We start from the raw sequence: 14,955 nt of genomic DNA, 5'->3' as shown, positions 1-14,955 counted from the left end.
GTGGCCCCACAGGCTGGGCAAACCTCTCCATTGGCCTTCTGCACCCGACTGGTCCACAGACCACCACACTCCCGCTGCTGGCTACAGGATGCTTGCGCTGGTTCCTGCTGCAGGTCAGGTCAGCCCCTGCTGTCTACCACGTCTTTACAGGGGTTCATGAGGATTTGTGGCTCAGACAGACTTGTTTCATCTCCTGGTTTGTCACTTACTTGCTATGCGATGTTGAATGGATCAATTAATTTCTATGAGTCTCTCTCTTCCTAAAAAAAAAATTTAAAATTTTAGAAGACAGAGTGTCAGCAGGGGAGAGGGGAAGAGGGAGAGATAATCTTAAGCAGGCTCCACATTCAGCATGGAACCTGACGTGGGACTTGATCTCAAGATTCTGGGATTATGGCCTGAGCCAAAATCAAGAGTCGAATGCTCATTTAACTGAGCCACCCAGGTGTCCCCCTCTCTATCTCTTTAATTTGATTTATTATTTTAACTTTAGTTTTATGTTTTTGTTTTTAAAATTTTTTAAAGGTTTATTTATTTTTGAGAGACAGTGAGCCACAGAGAATGAGCAGGGGAGGAGCAGAGAAAGAGGGAAACACAGACTCTGAAGCAGGCTCCAGGCTTTGAGCTGTCAGCACAGCTGACAGCCCACGACCCATGAGAATATGACCTGAGCTGAAGTTGGATGCTTAATGAACTGAGCCACCCAGGCGCCCCTTATTTATTTTTTTAAAAATTTTATTCGTTTTTGAAAGAGAAAGAGAGAGCAGAGCATGAGCCGGGGAGCGGCAGAGAGAGAGGAAGACATAGAATCCAAAGACAGACTCCAGGCTCTGAGCTAGCTGTCAGCACAGAGCCCAATGCAGGGTTCGAACTCATGAACTGTGAGATCATGCATGACCTGAGCCAAGTCAGACACTTAAATGACCAAGCCACCCAAGAGCCCCATGAGAAAAAAAAAAATTCTTTTAAAGTATTTCCCAATACTGCCTGGAACATACTTCCGAAGAATTTTTTTTTTGGTTGTTTATCTGAGATTCAAATTTAACAGGGCTTCCTGTATTTTACCTGGCAACCCAGAGAGGAGGGCTAGATGCAAAGGGGAAACAACTTGGGGTCACAGAGCAAGCTGGGCCTCATAGCCAGGTCTCCTGGCCCCCAGGCTGCTGCCCTCACACCCCGTCATCCACCCCAGCTGTCAGTTATTTACATAAGGGAAATAAATGCCTGCTAGGCTGGTGGCCTCAGGTTCCTTGCCTGTTCTATAGGGAAAGAACCACCCTGATTCCAGGTCTCCAACCAGAAGCACAGCACCCACACAGCACAGGGGAGAGCATGGCCAAGGTTAGGACTTCAGGGGATTTAGGTCAGAGTCCAGGCTATTTTCCTTTTTATTTTATTTTTTTTTTTTGATGTTTTATTTTTGAGACAGAGAGACAGCGTGAGCAGAGGAGGGTCGGAGAGAGAGGGAGACACTGAATCTGAAGACAGGCTCCATGCTCTGAGCTGTCAGCACAGAGCCTACCTGGGCTCGAACCCACGAACAATGAGATCACGACCTGAGCGGAAGCCAGATGCTCTACTGACTGAGCCACCCAGGCGCCCCAGTCCAGGCTATTTTCCAAGTGAGGGTGATCACAGGCCAGACATTTAACCGTTCTACGGCTCAGATTTTTAAAGTATCAAATGGGCACAGTGGGACCGATTTCCAAAGGGCTACTTTTAAGGATGAGCTGAGCTTTAATTCCTGAAAGCGGGTTGCTTGTCAACTATGGAGTATATTCTGTCTATGCAGTTTCATCAGGACCCATGATGACGGAAGAGGAGCTTTGGGTTGTAGAGCTGAGTACTTGCACCCAAGTTTCTCCACCCCCGGGCTCCCCAGGGACTTTGGGCTGAAATCTGGCCCCGCCCACGAAGCCGACAGAGTGGTCTGTCCCATCCCGGATTACGGGAACTCACAGCAGCGATCAATCATCCTTAATTTGTAACTGGGCAGTGTCCTGGGCCAGCCAATAGCCAAGACCGACCCCAGCACGCACCCCACCTCCCTGACCCTGCGGGACTATCCACTCAGTCCGCCCTGAAGCTGCCCAGCGACCAGGAGTTTGGAGCAGGTTTGGTGATGGGGGTTGGGGGTGCGGGTGAGGGGTGAGGAGTGGGGTGTCTTCGTCTCCTTTCCCTTCCCTGGTTTCCCACTCCCCTTTTTATCTCTGAGGTTTCTATAGGCTTGCTTCCACTGAAGACTTCTGTATCCCTCCTTCCGATACCCCTCTCCCCTCAGTGCCCCTCTCTACCACCCCCCTCCCGCTCCCGCCTGAGCTGTGGTGCCCAGCCCCCTCTGGACCTCCCCTGCTCCCCCTGCCTCTAGCGTCATTGTTAGGCTTTAAAGCCCAACTCTGGATGGAACAGATGGATGGAGACCCGAGCCTGGGAGGGGGAAGGAAGGGCCAGCCGGTGCCGGGAAAGGGAAGCGGTTTGGGGAAAACAAAACAGGGGGAGGACCTGGGAGAGGAGGAGGAGCAGGAGGCGGGAATTCGCGCTGCGGGGCTAAGGCCGGGAATGGAATGGGGGCGGGCCCAGGGTGGGTGGGAGGTGCAGTGGGGTGGAAGCCCCCAGGGCCGCGGGGCTGGGCTCTGACTAGCCGCTGGCTGGCTCCGCAGGTCCGGGTTGACGCCGCCGCCCAGATGGCCTCCAGGCTGACCTCGCTGACCCTCCTGCTGCTGCTGGCTGGGGTGAGTGGTCCCTTCGAGGGGGCCGATTGCGGGGGGGGGGGGGGGGGGGGGGGGGGGGGGGGGGGGGGGGGGGGGGGGGGGGGGGGAGGGAGAGGGGAGGTGAGAATTAACCGTTCTGTGCCCGGAGAATGAAGAGAGGTCCTCTTGGGCATCAACAAGTGTGGTCCTTGCCACGGGGTTCGGAGCGAGCGAGGCAAGAGCCGGGTTCTAATCCCCGCCTGCTGCCCACCAGTTGGGGTGGCCTTGAGCAAGTCCCTTCTCCGAGCCTACCTGTGCTGGTTCCTAAAGTGGAGAATAGAGCGGAAGGGTCAGAGAGGGCCAGGAGATGGACAGCGTTCTGTGATCTGTGATGGCAAACTGAGCTGCTGGATGGGGTGGGGCCCTGGCTGCTGGGGGCCGATCACGGCCAGAGGTCCCAGCGGTGTGGGCCTCGGAAGAAAGGTGTGCGTGGATGTAAGTGTATGGAAGTTGGCCTGGGAAGTGATTCAGCAGGTGCTGCCCTATGGTGAGAGAGGGATCTAGAATCAGAGTGGAATCATCAGCTCCTGTGAGACCCTGGGTTAGTTACTGAATATCTCAGCATCAGTTTCTTTTATCAGTGAAATGGGAGAATAGCCATAGCTTTCGGGGCTGGATAATTCAGTATGAGAAGCTGACTATCCTGTGGACTGAAGGATGCTGTGCAGTATCCCCGATTTCAACCCACTAGATGCCAGTAGCAGCTCCGCCCTACCCCCCAATCCCCTTCCCTCCCTTAAGATCACCAAAACTGCCTCCAGACATTGCCAAAAGTCCCCAGGGATTAAAACTGTCTCTGACTGAGAGCCACTGGTCTGTGCTATTTCTTCCTCCTCCCTTTCTTTCTTTTGGAATGTTGGTGGTTTTCAACATGCACTGCTGCAACGGCTTGCAACCCACAGTTCCTACGCAAAGATCACAAGCTCAAATATCTATATCCGCCTGGCAGGTGAGCCAAAACAGGCCGATATACCTAAAGGAAATTTGCAAGATGGACGCTTGGGTGGCTCAATCGGTTAAGCATGGACTTCGGCTCAGGTCATGAGATCTCACAGGTCTAGCCCCAATTCAGACTCTGTGCTGACAGCTCAGAGCCTGGAGCCTGCTTCAGATTCTCCATCTCCCTCTCTCTCTGCTCCTCCTCTGCTTGTGCTCTGTCTCTCTCTCTCAAAATAAATAAACAATGAAAAACAGAAGAAGAAATTGCAAGAACATAGATAAATGGCAGTTGACGCTCGGCTCCGAAACTTGGGAAACAACTTCCCATAAGGCAGTGATTGCCCAGAGTTAACAGGGTCCTTGCCTGCTCCTTACCTTTGCCGAGGGAACCCCTGTCTGCACCACAGCCCCCACCGGCCCCTGCATTGCCCCTTCTCTGGAGAAACTAGTGGTTGGCAGCTTGGGCAGGCCCCTTACCCACCAGGCTGCTCCAGGAATTATTGTCTGGTACAGGACATTTTCCGCAGCCCCATCTTTCCTTCCTGCTTTGAGTGTTTTAGGGAACTGTACTTCATGGCAGGAGAAGTGAAACTCAGTTTCTTGAACCACAGGTGAGAGCCTTCTCAGATCTGAAGGATACTAGCCACAACCCCACAGCAGAGAGCTGGGGAAAAGAATACGAATACATCCTGGAGGAAGTGGACCTCACGGATCTATCCACTCAGCACACTGAGAACTCTTCCACCTTGTTGAAAACCAGCTCAACCGTTGAAACAGCCAATACTGCTTTTGAAGCCACCACTCAGGCCATCACCGAGTCCACTACCCAGCCCACTACTGAGCCTAGTACCGAGCCCACTACCCAGCCCACTACCGCACCCGTCTGTCCGGGGCCTGACACTTCCTGCCCTGACTTGGAGAGTCAGGCGGCAGAGTCCAAGTTGGGAGAGGCTTTGATGGACTTCTCCGTGAAGCTCTACCATGCCTTCTCAGCGATGAAGAAGGTGGAGACCAACATGGCTTTTTCTCCATTCAGCATTGCCAGCCTCCTAACTCAGGTCCTGCTTGGTAAGAACCTGACAAAGTTCTCTCCTAGTTGTACATTGGACCCTCCCATGAGAGTCCTCAACCCAGATGCCTACAAAGCTATGCCTCGGGGAGGAAGCTATAAAAATGGGCTATGTTTGGGGGGGAGGGTAATCTTTTCATTCTCGAGCATTCGTTAATTCCTTCATAGGCACCATGATTTGATAGGCATCATGCCTTATAAAACCCCACGGAATGTACAGGAACATACAAAACAAGGTCCCAGTCACCAGCCATGGTTCAGGGTAAGGCAATAAGGAAAATGAATTCATGACTGATAAACATAGAATAGAATTATGCTAATGGTGCTCTCTGGCTGTGTGACCTTGGCAGGCTCCTGAACTTCTCAGAGCCTGAGTCCGCAGGTGTGAAATGGAAATGGCTGTACTTCAAAAAAGAAAGCAGATAGCTTAGTGCCTGACTCAGAGGGAGGTCAAAAAAAATGTTGATCCTCTGCCTTCCTGAGGGATGCTATTAAGTCCCTTGGGATAAGCCTCTACCCATACCCTCTAGGTGGGACCACCAACCTTGCCCTATGTCCCCCACCCCTACCCCCAGGTACGGTTCAGTTGATTGCTTTTGGTGAATTTCTTTACCAACCCCCCCTGTGTGGCTTGAATCTCGTCTCCATTCTCCACCTTGTGATCTTGAATAGAGTAGACCACTGAATCTCTTCCAGTTCAGTTTCTTCATCAGTGAATAGGGAGAGTAATTACCCTTATGTGAGAGGGTTATAGTGAAGATTCAGTGAGCTAATATGGGAGAAGCAGTTGTGATACCTGGAACCACATAAGTGCTCCAGAATTTTATCTGTTACTGCACAGAGAGGGGCAATAAACATTTAGTAGTGAGCAACTGAAACGGTATTGAACATCTATGCTTTTTTTTTAAATTTTAGCATTTATTTATTTATTTTGAGAGGGGGGCTGGGGGAACAGGGGAGAGGCATAGAGAGAGAATCCCAAGCAGGCTCCCCACGGTCGGCACAGAGCTTGACTCGGGGCTTGAACCCACAGACCAGGAGATCATGACCTGAGCTGAAATCAAGAGTCAGATGCTTCGCCAACTGAGCCACCCAGGTGCCCCCGAACATCTATGCTCTTTTGTGAGTCTCTCTGGTGTCTCCTCTTATGAGTGAGCTAGTGTCCCTGCCTATAGGGTAAACCTTTGTTTTTTTTTTTTTTAATTTTATGTCTTTATTATATTTTGAGATATATAGAGAGAGACAGAGAGCGAGCAGGAGAAGGGCAGAGAGAGAGGAAGACACAGAACCAGAAGCAGGCCCCAGGCTCTGAGCTGTCAGCACAGAGCCCACTGGGGGGGGGTGGGGAGCTTGAACCCACAGACTGTGAGATCATGACCTGAGCCGAAGTCGGATGCTTAACCAACTGAGCCTCCCAGGCGCCCCTATAGGGTAAACCTTTGTAAACCCAAACCAACTAAATAATAGTTTGTGTGGAACAGGCAGTGAGTGACTGGACTAGGCTTTCCATGATGTGTGGGATTAAAATTAGGTAGAAAAATGGAGGAGAGTATTCAAAGCCCTGGAGAAGCGTATCTGTGATTATTCCTAATTCCCCCACCCTTGTCTTTTTGACATGGGAATTGTTTTCCGAAACAATCGCTCCCACTCTGATGATTTGTGATCCCCTTCACAGCAAGAAACAACATCCCCCCGCTCCCCAATTCCAGCCTGGTCCTTCAGTCCTAGTCCTGAATGGTGGGTCCCCGGTTCCTGCAGTTTTCCCTCATTTCTGCCCTTTGTTGTAGGCGCTGGGGACAGCACCAAGAGAAACCTGGAGAGCCTCCTTTCCTACCCCGAGGACTTTGCTTGTGTCCACCAGGCCCTGAAGGCCTTCACATCCAAAGGCTTCACCTCATTCTCTCAGATCTTCCACAGCCCGGGTGAGTTTCCTGGGAGAAGGCAGCGGCCACTCAGCAGGGTTTGAGAGGACTCCGAGGGGGACCTGGGGAAAGAGGACACAGGGGATATTAGAGCCAGACTGCAGAGCAGGCGAGAGCCTCAGCAGGAGTGTCATTTGGCGCTAGGAGCTGGATGGTTCGCCTGGTGAGACCTTGGGCAAGTCGTTTCCATTCATCAACTCTGGTTAGACTAAGAATGGCCTTCTGCATTTATTCATAGATAGGACCAGAGAGCTCAAGTTTAAAAAAAAAATTTTTTTTAAGTTTATTTATTTATTTTGAGATAGAGAGCAAGCAGGGAGGGGCAGAGTGAGAGAAAGGGAGAATCCCAAGTGGGGAGAGCCTGAGTCGGGGCTTGAACTCACCAACCTGTAAGATCATGGACCTGAGCCAAAACCAAGAGTCGGACACTTAACTGGCTGAACCACCCCAGTGGTAAAAATTTTTTATTAGTCTGGGTCAGGGGAGTCTTGAGACTTGTAGTTTTTTGCACTTTCGTGTTCTATGAATTTGTGGTCATTTATATATATTGCATTAGTAAGTATGTAAGAAGATCCAAAATGATCTAATACAGTTCTTTTCAGATTTTCTTCCTCAGAACCCTGGGATTCTGCTGAGCTGAATCAGAAGTCATGGTGGCAGTTAGGGGGGAGGTCAGGGGGCTGAGTGGTGTGTGGGGTACAAGCTGTGGGGGTGGGGGCAGATGGAGCCCTCGCCTAGCTGACACCAGAGCCCTTTTAACCGTGGACTTCAGACATGATTATTTGAAAACAGTTCTGCTCCTTAAAGAGGTTAGAGAACTACAGATCTAGTATGACCCCCTTCTTTATTTTTTTTTAATTTTTTAATGTTTTATTTATTTTTGAGACAGAGAGAGACAGAGCATGAGAGGGGGAGGGGCAGAGAGAGAGAAGGAGACACAGAACCGGAAGCAGGCTCCAGGCCCTGAGCTAGCTGTCAGCACAGAGCCTGACGCGGGGCTCCAACCCACGAACGTGAGATCTGACCTGAGCCGAAGTCGGACGCTTAACCGACTGAGCCACCCAGGCGCCCCTGGCCCCCTTATTTAAAGGGAAAATTTTTGCCAGTTTTCCTTAAACTTGTTTTAAAAAATTGTTAATGTTTATCCGTTTTTTGAGAGAGAGAGAGACAGAGCACAAGTGGGGGAAGGCAGAGAGAGAGGGAGACACAGAATCCGAAGCAGGCTCAAGGCTCCAGGCTCCATCCAAGCTGTCAGCACAGAGCCTGACATGAAGCTCAAACCCATGAACTGTGAGATCTGACCTGAGCCGAAGTCGGAGGCTCGACCAACTGAGCCACCCAAGCACCACTCTTTTACACTTTTAAAAGCAATACTTTTTCATCATAAAAAACAGAAAACACAGGGAACCAAAATCCAAAAAACAAAAGAAGAAGGGGGGGTGGGGGGAGGAGAATCAACAAAGGAAACTCAGCCATCAGCCCATTATCTTAAAAAAATACTCTGTTTTTGGGGCGCCTGGGTGGCTCAGTCGGTCAAGCATCCGGCTTCGGCTTAGGTCATGATCTCATGGTTCGTGGGTTCGAGCCCCGCTTTGGGCTCTGTGCTGTCAGCTCAGAGCCTGGAGCCTGCTTCAGATTCTGTGTCTCCCTCTCTCTCTGACCCTCCCCTGCTCGTGCTGTCTCTCTCTGTCTCTCAAAAATAAAAACATAAAAAAAAAATACTCTGTTTTTAGAGATGGGAAAAGTCTGTCTCAGAGGCATTCAAGAAACACTGCATTCACTTAGTTGCTATAAATCAACATAATCCTCTGTCTTGCTAGGTTGGTAGAAAATACAACTGCATTCTATGTTATCTACTTCGTCCAAGAAAAATTACTCTTCAAACACTATTGTCTTTTTTTTTAAGTTTTTATTTACTTACTTACTTACTTACTTACTTACTTAGAAAAAGAGAGAGCACAAGCAGGGGAGGGGCAGAGACAGAGGGAGAGAGAGACTCCCAAGCAGGCTTCACACTGTCTGCACAGAGCCTGATGCAGGGCTCGAACTCACAGACCATGAGATCGTGACCTGAGCCGAAATCAAGAGTCGGACACTCAACCAACTGAGCCACCCACGCGCCCCCAAACACTGTTTTCTTTAGTGGACTTGAACTTCGGAGAAGAAAGGCCAGGAAGTCTTCTCGTGAATTTCTGCTGACGCAGAGAAGCGGCCCGTTCCCTGCTCAATTAAGGGGAGAAAATAGGGAAATTACTGGCAAAGGGAAGTTAGTGTCTCAAAAGAATTGTTTTGCCAAACCACAACCACATGGCAAGAAGAGACAGCAAGGGCCTAGGATGGGTCCTGCCTTAAGTTCAAGGCTCACTTTCTTGGGTCCTCAGCTGTCACGTCTGTGAGGGGAATGGGCTGGCCCCCACTCCAGCCTGCTGCGTTCGCTGCAGCGAGCTGAGACAATGGGAAAGCCATTCCCTCTCACAGCCTCCTCTCAGAAGGGGAGGACGTTCAGGGGACTCATGCCTCCCTCTCTCCTGCTACCCCCCGCCCCCAGACCTGGCCATAAAGGACACCTTTGTGAATGCCTCTCAGAACCTGTATGGCAGCAGCCCCACAGTCCTGGGGAATGACAGTGATGTCAATACGGAGCTCATCAACAGCTGGGTGGCAGAGAAGACCAACCACAAGATCACACAGCTGCTAGACAGCCTGCCCTCTGACACGCGCCTTGTCTTCCTCAACGCCGTCTACCTGAATGGTAAGGGAGCCTTGATCCACGCGGGCATCCTGTCCTGAGTCCTTTCTCTCGCCCTGGCTTGGAAGCTCACGCAGCCCCAGGTTCCACTGCTGCCCCTCCCCCCCCATGCCTGCCCCACCCTTGGCCCCACCCCTGCTAGCTCCTCTCCATCCTTTGCCCACCTGCTTAGAGTAAAGCTCCTTCTCCGTCCCTCTAGCCAAGTGGAAGAAAACATTTGATCCAAAAAGAACCACGATGGAGCCCTTTTACCTCAAATCCTCTGTGATAAAAGCGTCGACAATGAGCAGCAAGAAATATCCCGTGGCCCATTTCACTGACCCAACTTTGAAGGCCAAGGTAGGTTCCGGGCCCTTCCCACTCTCTTTTCAGAGCTGCTGGCCTATCCTGATGTCTTTTATGCTATAGCCGCCATCAGTTTGGGGCATACCCTTATTAACTCATCATTTCCACTCCTTTTTATCTGTATTTCCATGACCTTTTCTGCTCTTCTGCTCTCTAGCTTGGCCGAGGCAGGCATGGTTTCTTTTAGGCTGGAAAGCAGGACTCTGAAAGTTTCTTCATCTCTACTGCATCGAATGGCAAACAGTGAGTCTGCTCATCTGTTTCTTTTTCTCGTCAACCCACCAGGAGACCCTGGTGCTTTAGTTATGTCCTGCGTGTACATACGTTCCTGTGTACAGTATGCATACGTGGGTGTACACGTGTATGGGTGGGTACAGCTGTGTGTGCATATATGTGGTAAGTGCACATGCGTGCATGTGTTAAAGGGTTTCTGTTCCTTAGCAGAACTTGAATGGTAAGATTTCAATGGATGGGAAGGGAGGGAAGATTGACTATGGAACCCATGAGTTTCTAGTGTCTTTGGTTTGGTTTTTTTTTTGAGAGGGAGAGAGAGAGCGAGCAGGGGAGGGTCAGAGAGAAAGGGAGAGAGAGAGAGGTGGGGGGAAATCCCAGCAGGCTCTGCACAGTTAGCGTGGAGCCCAATGTGGGATTCAAACTCACAAATCACAAGACCATGACCTGAGCCGAAACCAAGTCAGACATTTAACTGACTGAGTCACCCACGCGCCCCCAAATTAAACTCCTTTAAACCATTTGTTCCATTTACAAAAGTGGTTAATTAATATTTTTATAAACGATTTGAGCCTATACAGATGTTTTGCTTTATAAAAATACTTTATAAGTTTAATACACATGATTTTCTTTTTAAGCATTCCAGACCCCCATCAGGGCTGAATTACAGCCCCATTGTTGGCTGTATCTTTCCAAGCACCTAAATTCCACTGTAAAGTAAAAATGGAATTTGAAGAGTAAGTCAACTTTCCACCAACATCAAAGTAGGATGTCTGATTTTCTTGTTTTTTTATTATATTTTTAATGTTTATTTATTTTTGAGAGAGAGAATGGGGAAGAGCATGAGCAGAGGAGGGGCAAAGAGAGGGCAGGAGAGAGAAAGAATCTGAAAGAGGCTTCACACTGTCAGAATCCAATGTGGGGCTTGAACCTACGGACCGTGAGATCTTGACCTGAGCTGAAGTCAGACGCTCAACCAACTGAGCCACCAGGGCCCTGATGTTTGATTCTCTTATAAATTATAAACACCATTTTGAATAATGAACACACCAACCACCCTGAATATACCCTGATGTTAATACTATGGAGTTGGTTTACTTTGTTAAACCCATACTTAATTCTAAGGCTTTCTGGGACTCAAGAGCATTTACCAAACTAAGGAGGTTAGATTTACCAATTCAGGTATAGAAGGGTTACTGGCTTGAAAATTCAAGACAGGGGCACCTGGGTGGCTCAGTCGGTTAAGCATCTGACTTTGGCTTAGGTCATGATGTCACAGTTCGTGGGTTCAAGCCCCGCGTCAGGCTCTGTGCTGACAGCTAGCTCAGAGCCTGGAGCCTGCTTCAAAATCTGTATCTCCCTCTCTCTCTGACCCTCCCCTGCTCACACTGTCTCTCTCTGTCTCTCAAAAAATAAGTAAAAAGCATTAAAACATTTTTTAAAAGAATAAAAAAAGAAAATTCAAGACCACAACATGATAATCTTATGGTAAGAGATTCAAGGTCTGTACACAGGACCTGAAGGGTACACATTTCCAGATGAGTCTGCCCTATTCAGTGCCTGTGCCAACAGGGACCCTTTGTCCATGTTCTTCAGCTGATATCCGTTTCCTTCCAGTTTCTTCTGAGCCATTATTTTGCATTCCAACAATCGATTGGTTTCCATTAATTTCTTTATTGCCCAATTGAATTCTGCATTCTAGATTCTTCTCATTCCTGTTCTATCCTCAACCATGATGCCCTTGTAATTATAGTCTCTTATATCTTATTAGACTATGGTTTCTCAACCTTGGCACTATTGACATTTTAGGTTAGAGAATTCTTTGCTAAGAGGAGCTATCCTGGGCATTGTGTAGGATTTAGCATCATCCCTGTTTTCTACCACTAGAGGCCAGCAGCACTGTGGTCCCCTCCCTTCCAGTTGTCACACCCAAAATGTCTCTAGACATTGTCAAGAGTCCACTGGGGGCAAATTCACCCTGGGTTGAGAACCCCCATATTTTAGACCCATGGGTCCTATACTTGTGTCCTGCTTCTGTCCAACCACCGGCTGGAAGTCCTTTTAATGGCAAGTTTGGAAGGTAGGCTAGGATCAATTTGTACACAATCTCGAATGCCACACTAAGAGGTTTGTACATAATCTCACTGACAGTGAAGAGTCACCAAAAGTCTTTAGAAAGACTGGCTGGCCCAGTCTTTGGAGCGTGCGACTCTTGTTCTTGCAGTTGTGCGATCAAGGCCCATGTTGGGTGTAAAGATACCTTAAAGTTTTTTAAAAAGTCCTTAAAAGGACTGATCTGGGGCACCTGGGGGACTCCGTCAGGGAAGGCTCTGACTTCACGTCAGGTCATGATCTCATGATTTGTGAGTTTGAGCCCCCACATTGGACTCTGCTGCCAGCATGGAGCCCAGTTCGATCCTCTGTTCCCTTCTCTCTCTACCCTTCCCCTACTTTCTCTCTCTCTCTCTCTCTCTCTCAAAAATAAATAAACATTTGGGGCACCTGGGTGGCTCAGCTGGTTAAACCTCTGACTTTAGCTCGGGTCATGATCTCACAGTTTGTGGGTTTGAGTCCCATGTCAGGTTCCTTGCTCATAGCTACTTCTGTGTCTCCCCGCCCTCTCTCTCTGCTCCTCCCCAGCTCATTCTCTCTCTCAAAAAAATTTTTTTTTATTTTAAAAATAAGTGAAAGGACTGATGGGATGACTCTGGTGGTACATTATGATGCATGTTTTGTCCTTTATGCACATCGCAGTAGAGGGGAAGGGAACAGGGCTCAGAGAGATCAACTTACTTGCCTATATTATATCGCTGGTCAGGGGATAGTCCTCCGCCTGTGTGATCGGAAAGCCATACTCACTCCTCTACGTCTCACCAGCACAGAGTTAGACTGGCACCGTTCTCCCAGCTAGCAGCCCCCGCCCCCCGCCCGTTTTGTCGGCAAGCGTGGGCGCCTACGTCCAGCACCTGCGTGCTCTAAGACCATGGCAGCGGACTAGAGAAGCCTCGGGACACAGCGGGTGGGAGCCGGGAGAGCTGGGACGGGAGGGCTGATGGGGCGCCCCTCTTCCTCACCAGGTGGGGCAGCTGCAGCTCTCCCACAACCTCAGCTTGGTGATCCTGGTGCCCCAGAACACGAAGTACCATCTTGAAGACCTGGAGCAGGCTCTCAGCCCCACTGTCTTCAAGGCTGTCATGAAGAAGCTGGAGATGACCAAATTCCAGCCCACTCTCCTGTCGATGCCCCGCATCAAAGTGACAAGCAAGCAAGACATGCTGACGGTCATGGAGAACCTGAGTAAGCTCCAGCAGCTTGGGACTACTCCGAGGGCTTGGGGGGTGGGGCTGGGTCCTTAAAGCCGTTTAGCGCTCTCTAGAATATTTTATACATCTCTAATCTCAGTTTATTCCTCCGTCCTGTGAGTTAGAGGAGAAGATGCCATGATCCCATTGGATCATTGAAGAAATTGAGACGCGGTGTTTATATGACTTACCCAGGGTCCCTTGAGCTCATGAGAAACAAGCAAGAACACCAACCAGGTCTCCATCTTGACTATTTCTACCCTGGTTCCCTGTGTCATAGACACTGGAACAGGTGGCCAGTTTGGGTAATGGATGTTCCTTCCCCCGGGACCTTTCATAACACTCAGCCACTTCCCATGCACTATGCAAGAAGCTATCTGGATAACAGAGTCTGGAGGGTTCTTTAGGGGAGGCAACAGTGACCTTCTTACCTCACTTTTAACCTCCCTTCCTGATCTTTGACCTCATGTCCAGATATATCATTTCATATTCTGTTCTAGAACCCCCTAATAGGTAAGCTTGTTTCCTAGTATATGACATCATATGACCTCAACTGATAACATATGACCTCTTTCTGGTGTATAACCTTACTTCTAAGGTCCTTGGAAGCAAGGATATCATTTTTCAATGTTCTTTGGGGAGTGTGGCAAGGCTTCTCACCTCTTCAGACAAGGTGGTGATTGGAGTGAAGATCAGCCCGCTGATAGAGGATCCAATAAAGTGGACCAGAAGGCACAATATATAATTTGACAAGCAAGGAAAGAGGACAAAGAGAATATTGGGGCTTAGTTCCAACCCCAGACAACTTAGGACAAATGTCTTTAGCAGCTGAGGCTTTCATTCTGGTCTTCCTTCCTTTCTTCTTTCCTTCCTTCCTTCTGTCCTTCCTTCCTTCCTCTCTCTCTCTCTCTTTCCCTTCCTCCCTCTCTTTTCCTCCCTTGCTCTCTCTCTCTCTTTCTCTCTTTCTCTCTCCACCCAATGTGAGACTTGAACTCACAACCCCAGGATCAAGAGTTGCATGCTCTACTGACAGAGCTATCCAGGTGTCCCTCCCACTGGTCTTTGACTCATTGTTTTTCTCTGGTTCTGCTCTAGAATTCTTTGACTTTATTTACGACCTCAACCTGTGTGGGCTGACAGAGGACACGGACCTTCAGGTTTCTGCGATGCAGCACCAGGCCGTGCTGGAGCTGACGGAGACGGGGGTGGAGGCGGCTGCGGCCTCGGCTGTTTCCGTGGCCCGCAATTTGCTAGTCTTCGAAGTGCAGCAGCCCTTCCTCTTCCTGATCTGGGACCAGCAACACAAATTCCCTGTCTTCATGGGGCGGGTGTACGACCCCAGGATCTGAGACATGCAGGGCACCAGGCCAAGGCAAGCCTTACCCCTCCAGCCTCCGCCCTTCCAGCGACAGCCCTGCTGCTGCCTGTCTGGACTGGCCTCCAGCCACCTCCCACCTCGTGTGTTCCCTGCCTCCGTGTGAAGGGCACCCTCGGGATGCGCTGAAGAGAACCATTTCTATTGTCCCTTCCCCACGGCTCCCCAGAACTCTTTCCTGCAGCTTCCTCTGGCTCAAGTTTACCAGACTCTACAAATAAAACCTGGCAGACCATGATTTCCTCTCTTATTTGCCTTTCAGTTTTTGAGAAC

At 49.6% G+C, this 14,955-nt stretch overlaps 1 protein-coding gene across 1 annotated transcript; it reads left to right on the top strand.

Annotated features, from left to right (window-relative positions):
• The first annotated feature begins 1,971 nt into the window (after positions 1 to 1,971).
• SERPING1 (serpin family G member 1) lies at positions 1,972 to 14,920 on the top strand. Its single transcript, XM_029956860.1, has 8 exons — positions 1,972 to 2,114; positions 2,661 to 2,732; positions 4,301 to 4,757; positions 6,546 to 6,680; positions 9,229 to 9,432; positions 9,629 to 9,768; positions 13,083 to 13,302; positions 14,403 to 14,920. Exons 2-8 carry the CDS (start codon positions 2,685 to 2,687, stop codon positions 14,654 to 14,656), a joined length of 1,458 nt encoding a protein of 485 aa, XP_029812720.1. The 5' UTR covers positions 1,972 to 2,114; positions 2,661 to 2,684; the 3' UTR covers positions 14,657 to 14,920.
• Positions 14,921 to 14,955: the final 35 nt, after the last annotated feature.

This window comes from Suricata suricatta, chromosome 11 (genome assembly GCF_006229205.1).
Source record: "Suricata suricatta isolate VVHF042 chromosome 11, meerkat_22Aug2017_6uvM2_HiC, whole genome shotgun sequence".
Taxonomy (NCBI): Eukaryota; Metazoa; Chordata; class Mammalia; order Carnivora; family Herpestidae; genus Suricata; species Suricata suricatta.
This window is presented reverse-complemented; position numbering and strand designations above follow the sequence as displayed.

Excerpts from the sequence above, each read along its gene's own strand:
- SERPING1 (XM_029956860.1), top strand. The coding sequence starts at position 2,685 with ATGGCCTCCAGGCTGACCTCGCTGACCCTCCTGCTGCTGCTGGCTGGG. Across the intron at positions 2,733-4,300 it reads TCCTGCTGCTGCTGGCTGGG|GTGAGAGCCTTCTCAGATCT; the intron begins GTGAGTGGTCCC and ends CTTGAACCACAG. Across the intron at positions 9,769-13,082 it reads ACCCAACTTTGAAGGCCAAG|GTGGGGCAGCTGCAGCTCTC; the intron begins GTAGGTTCCGGG and ends CTTCCTCACCAG.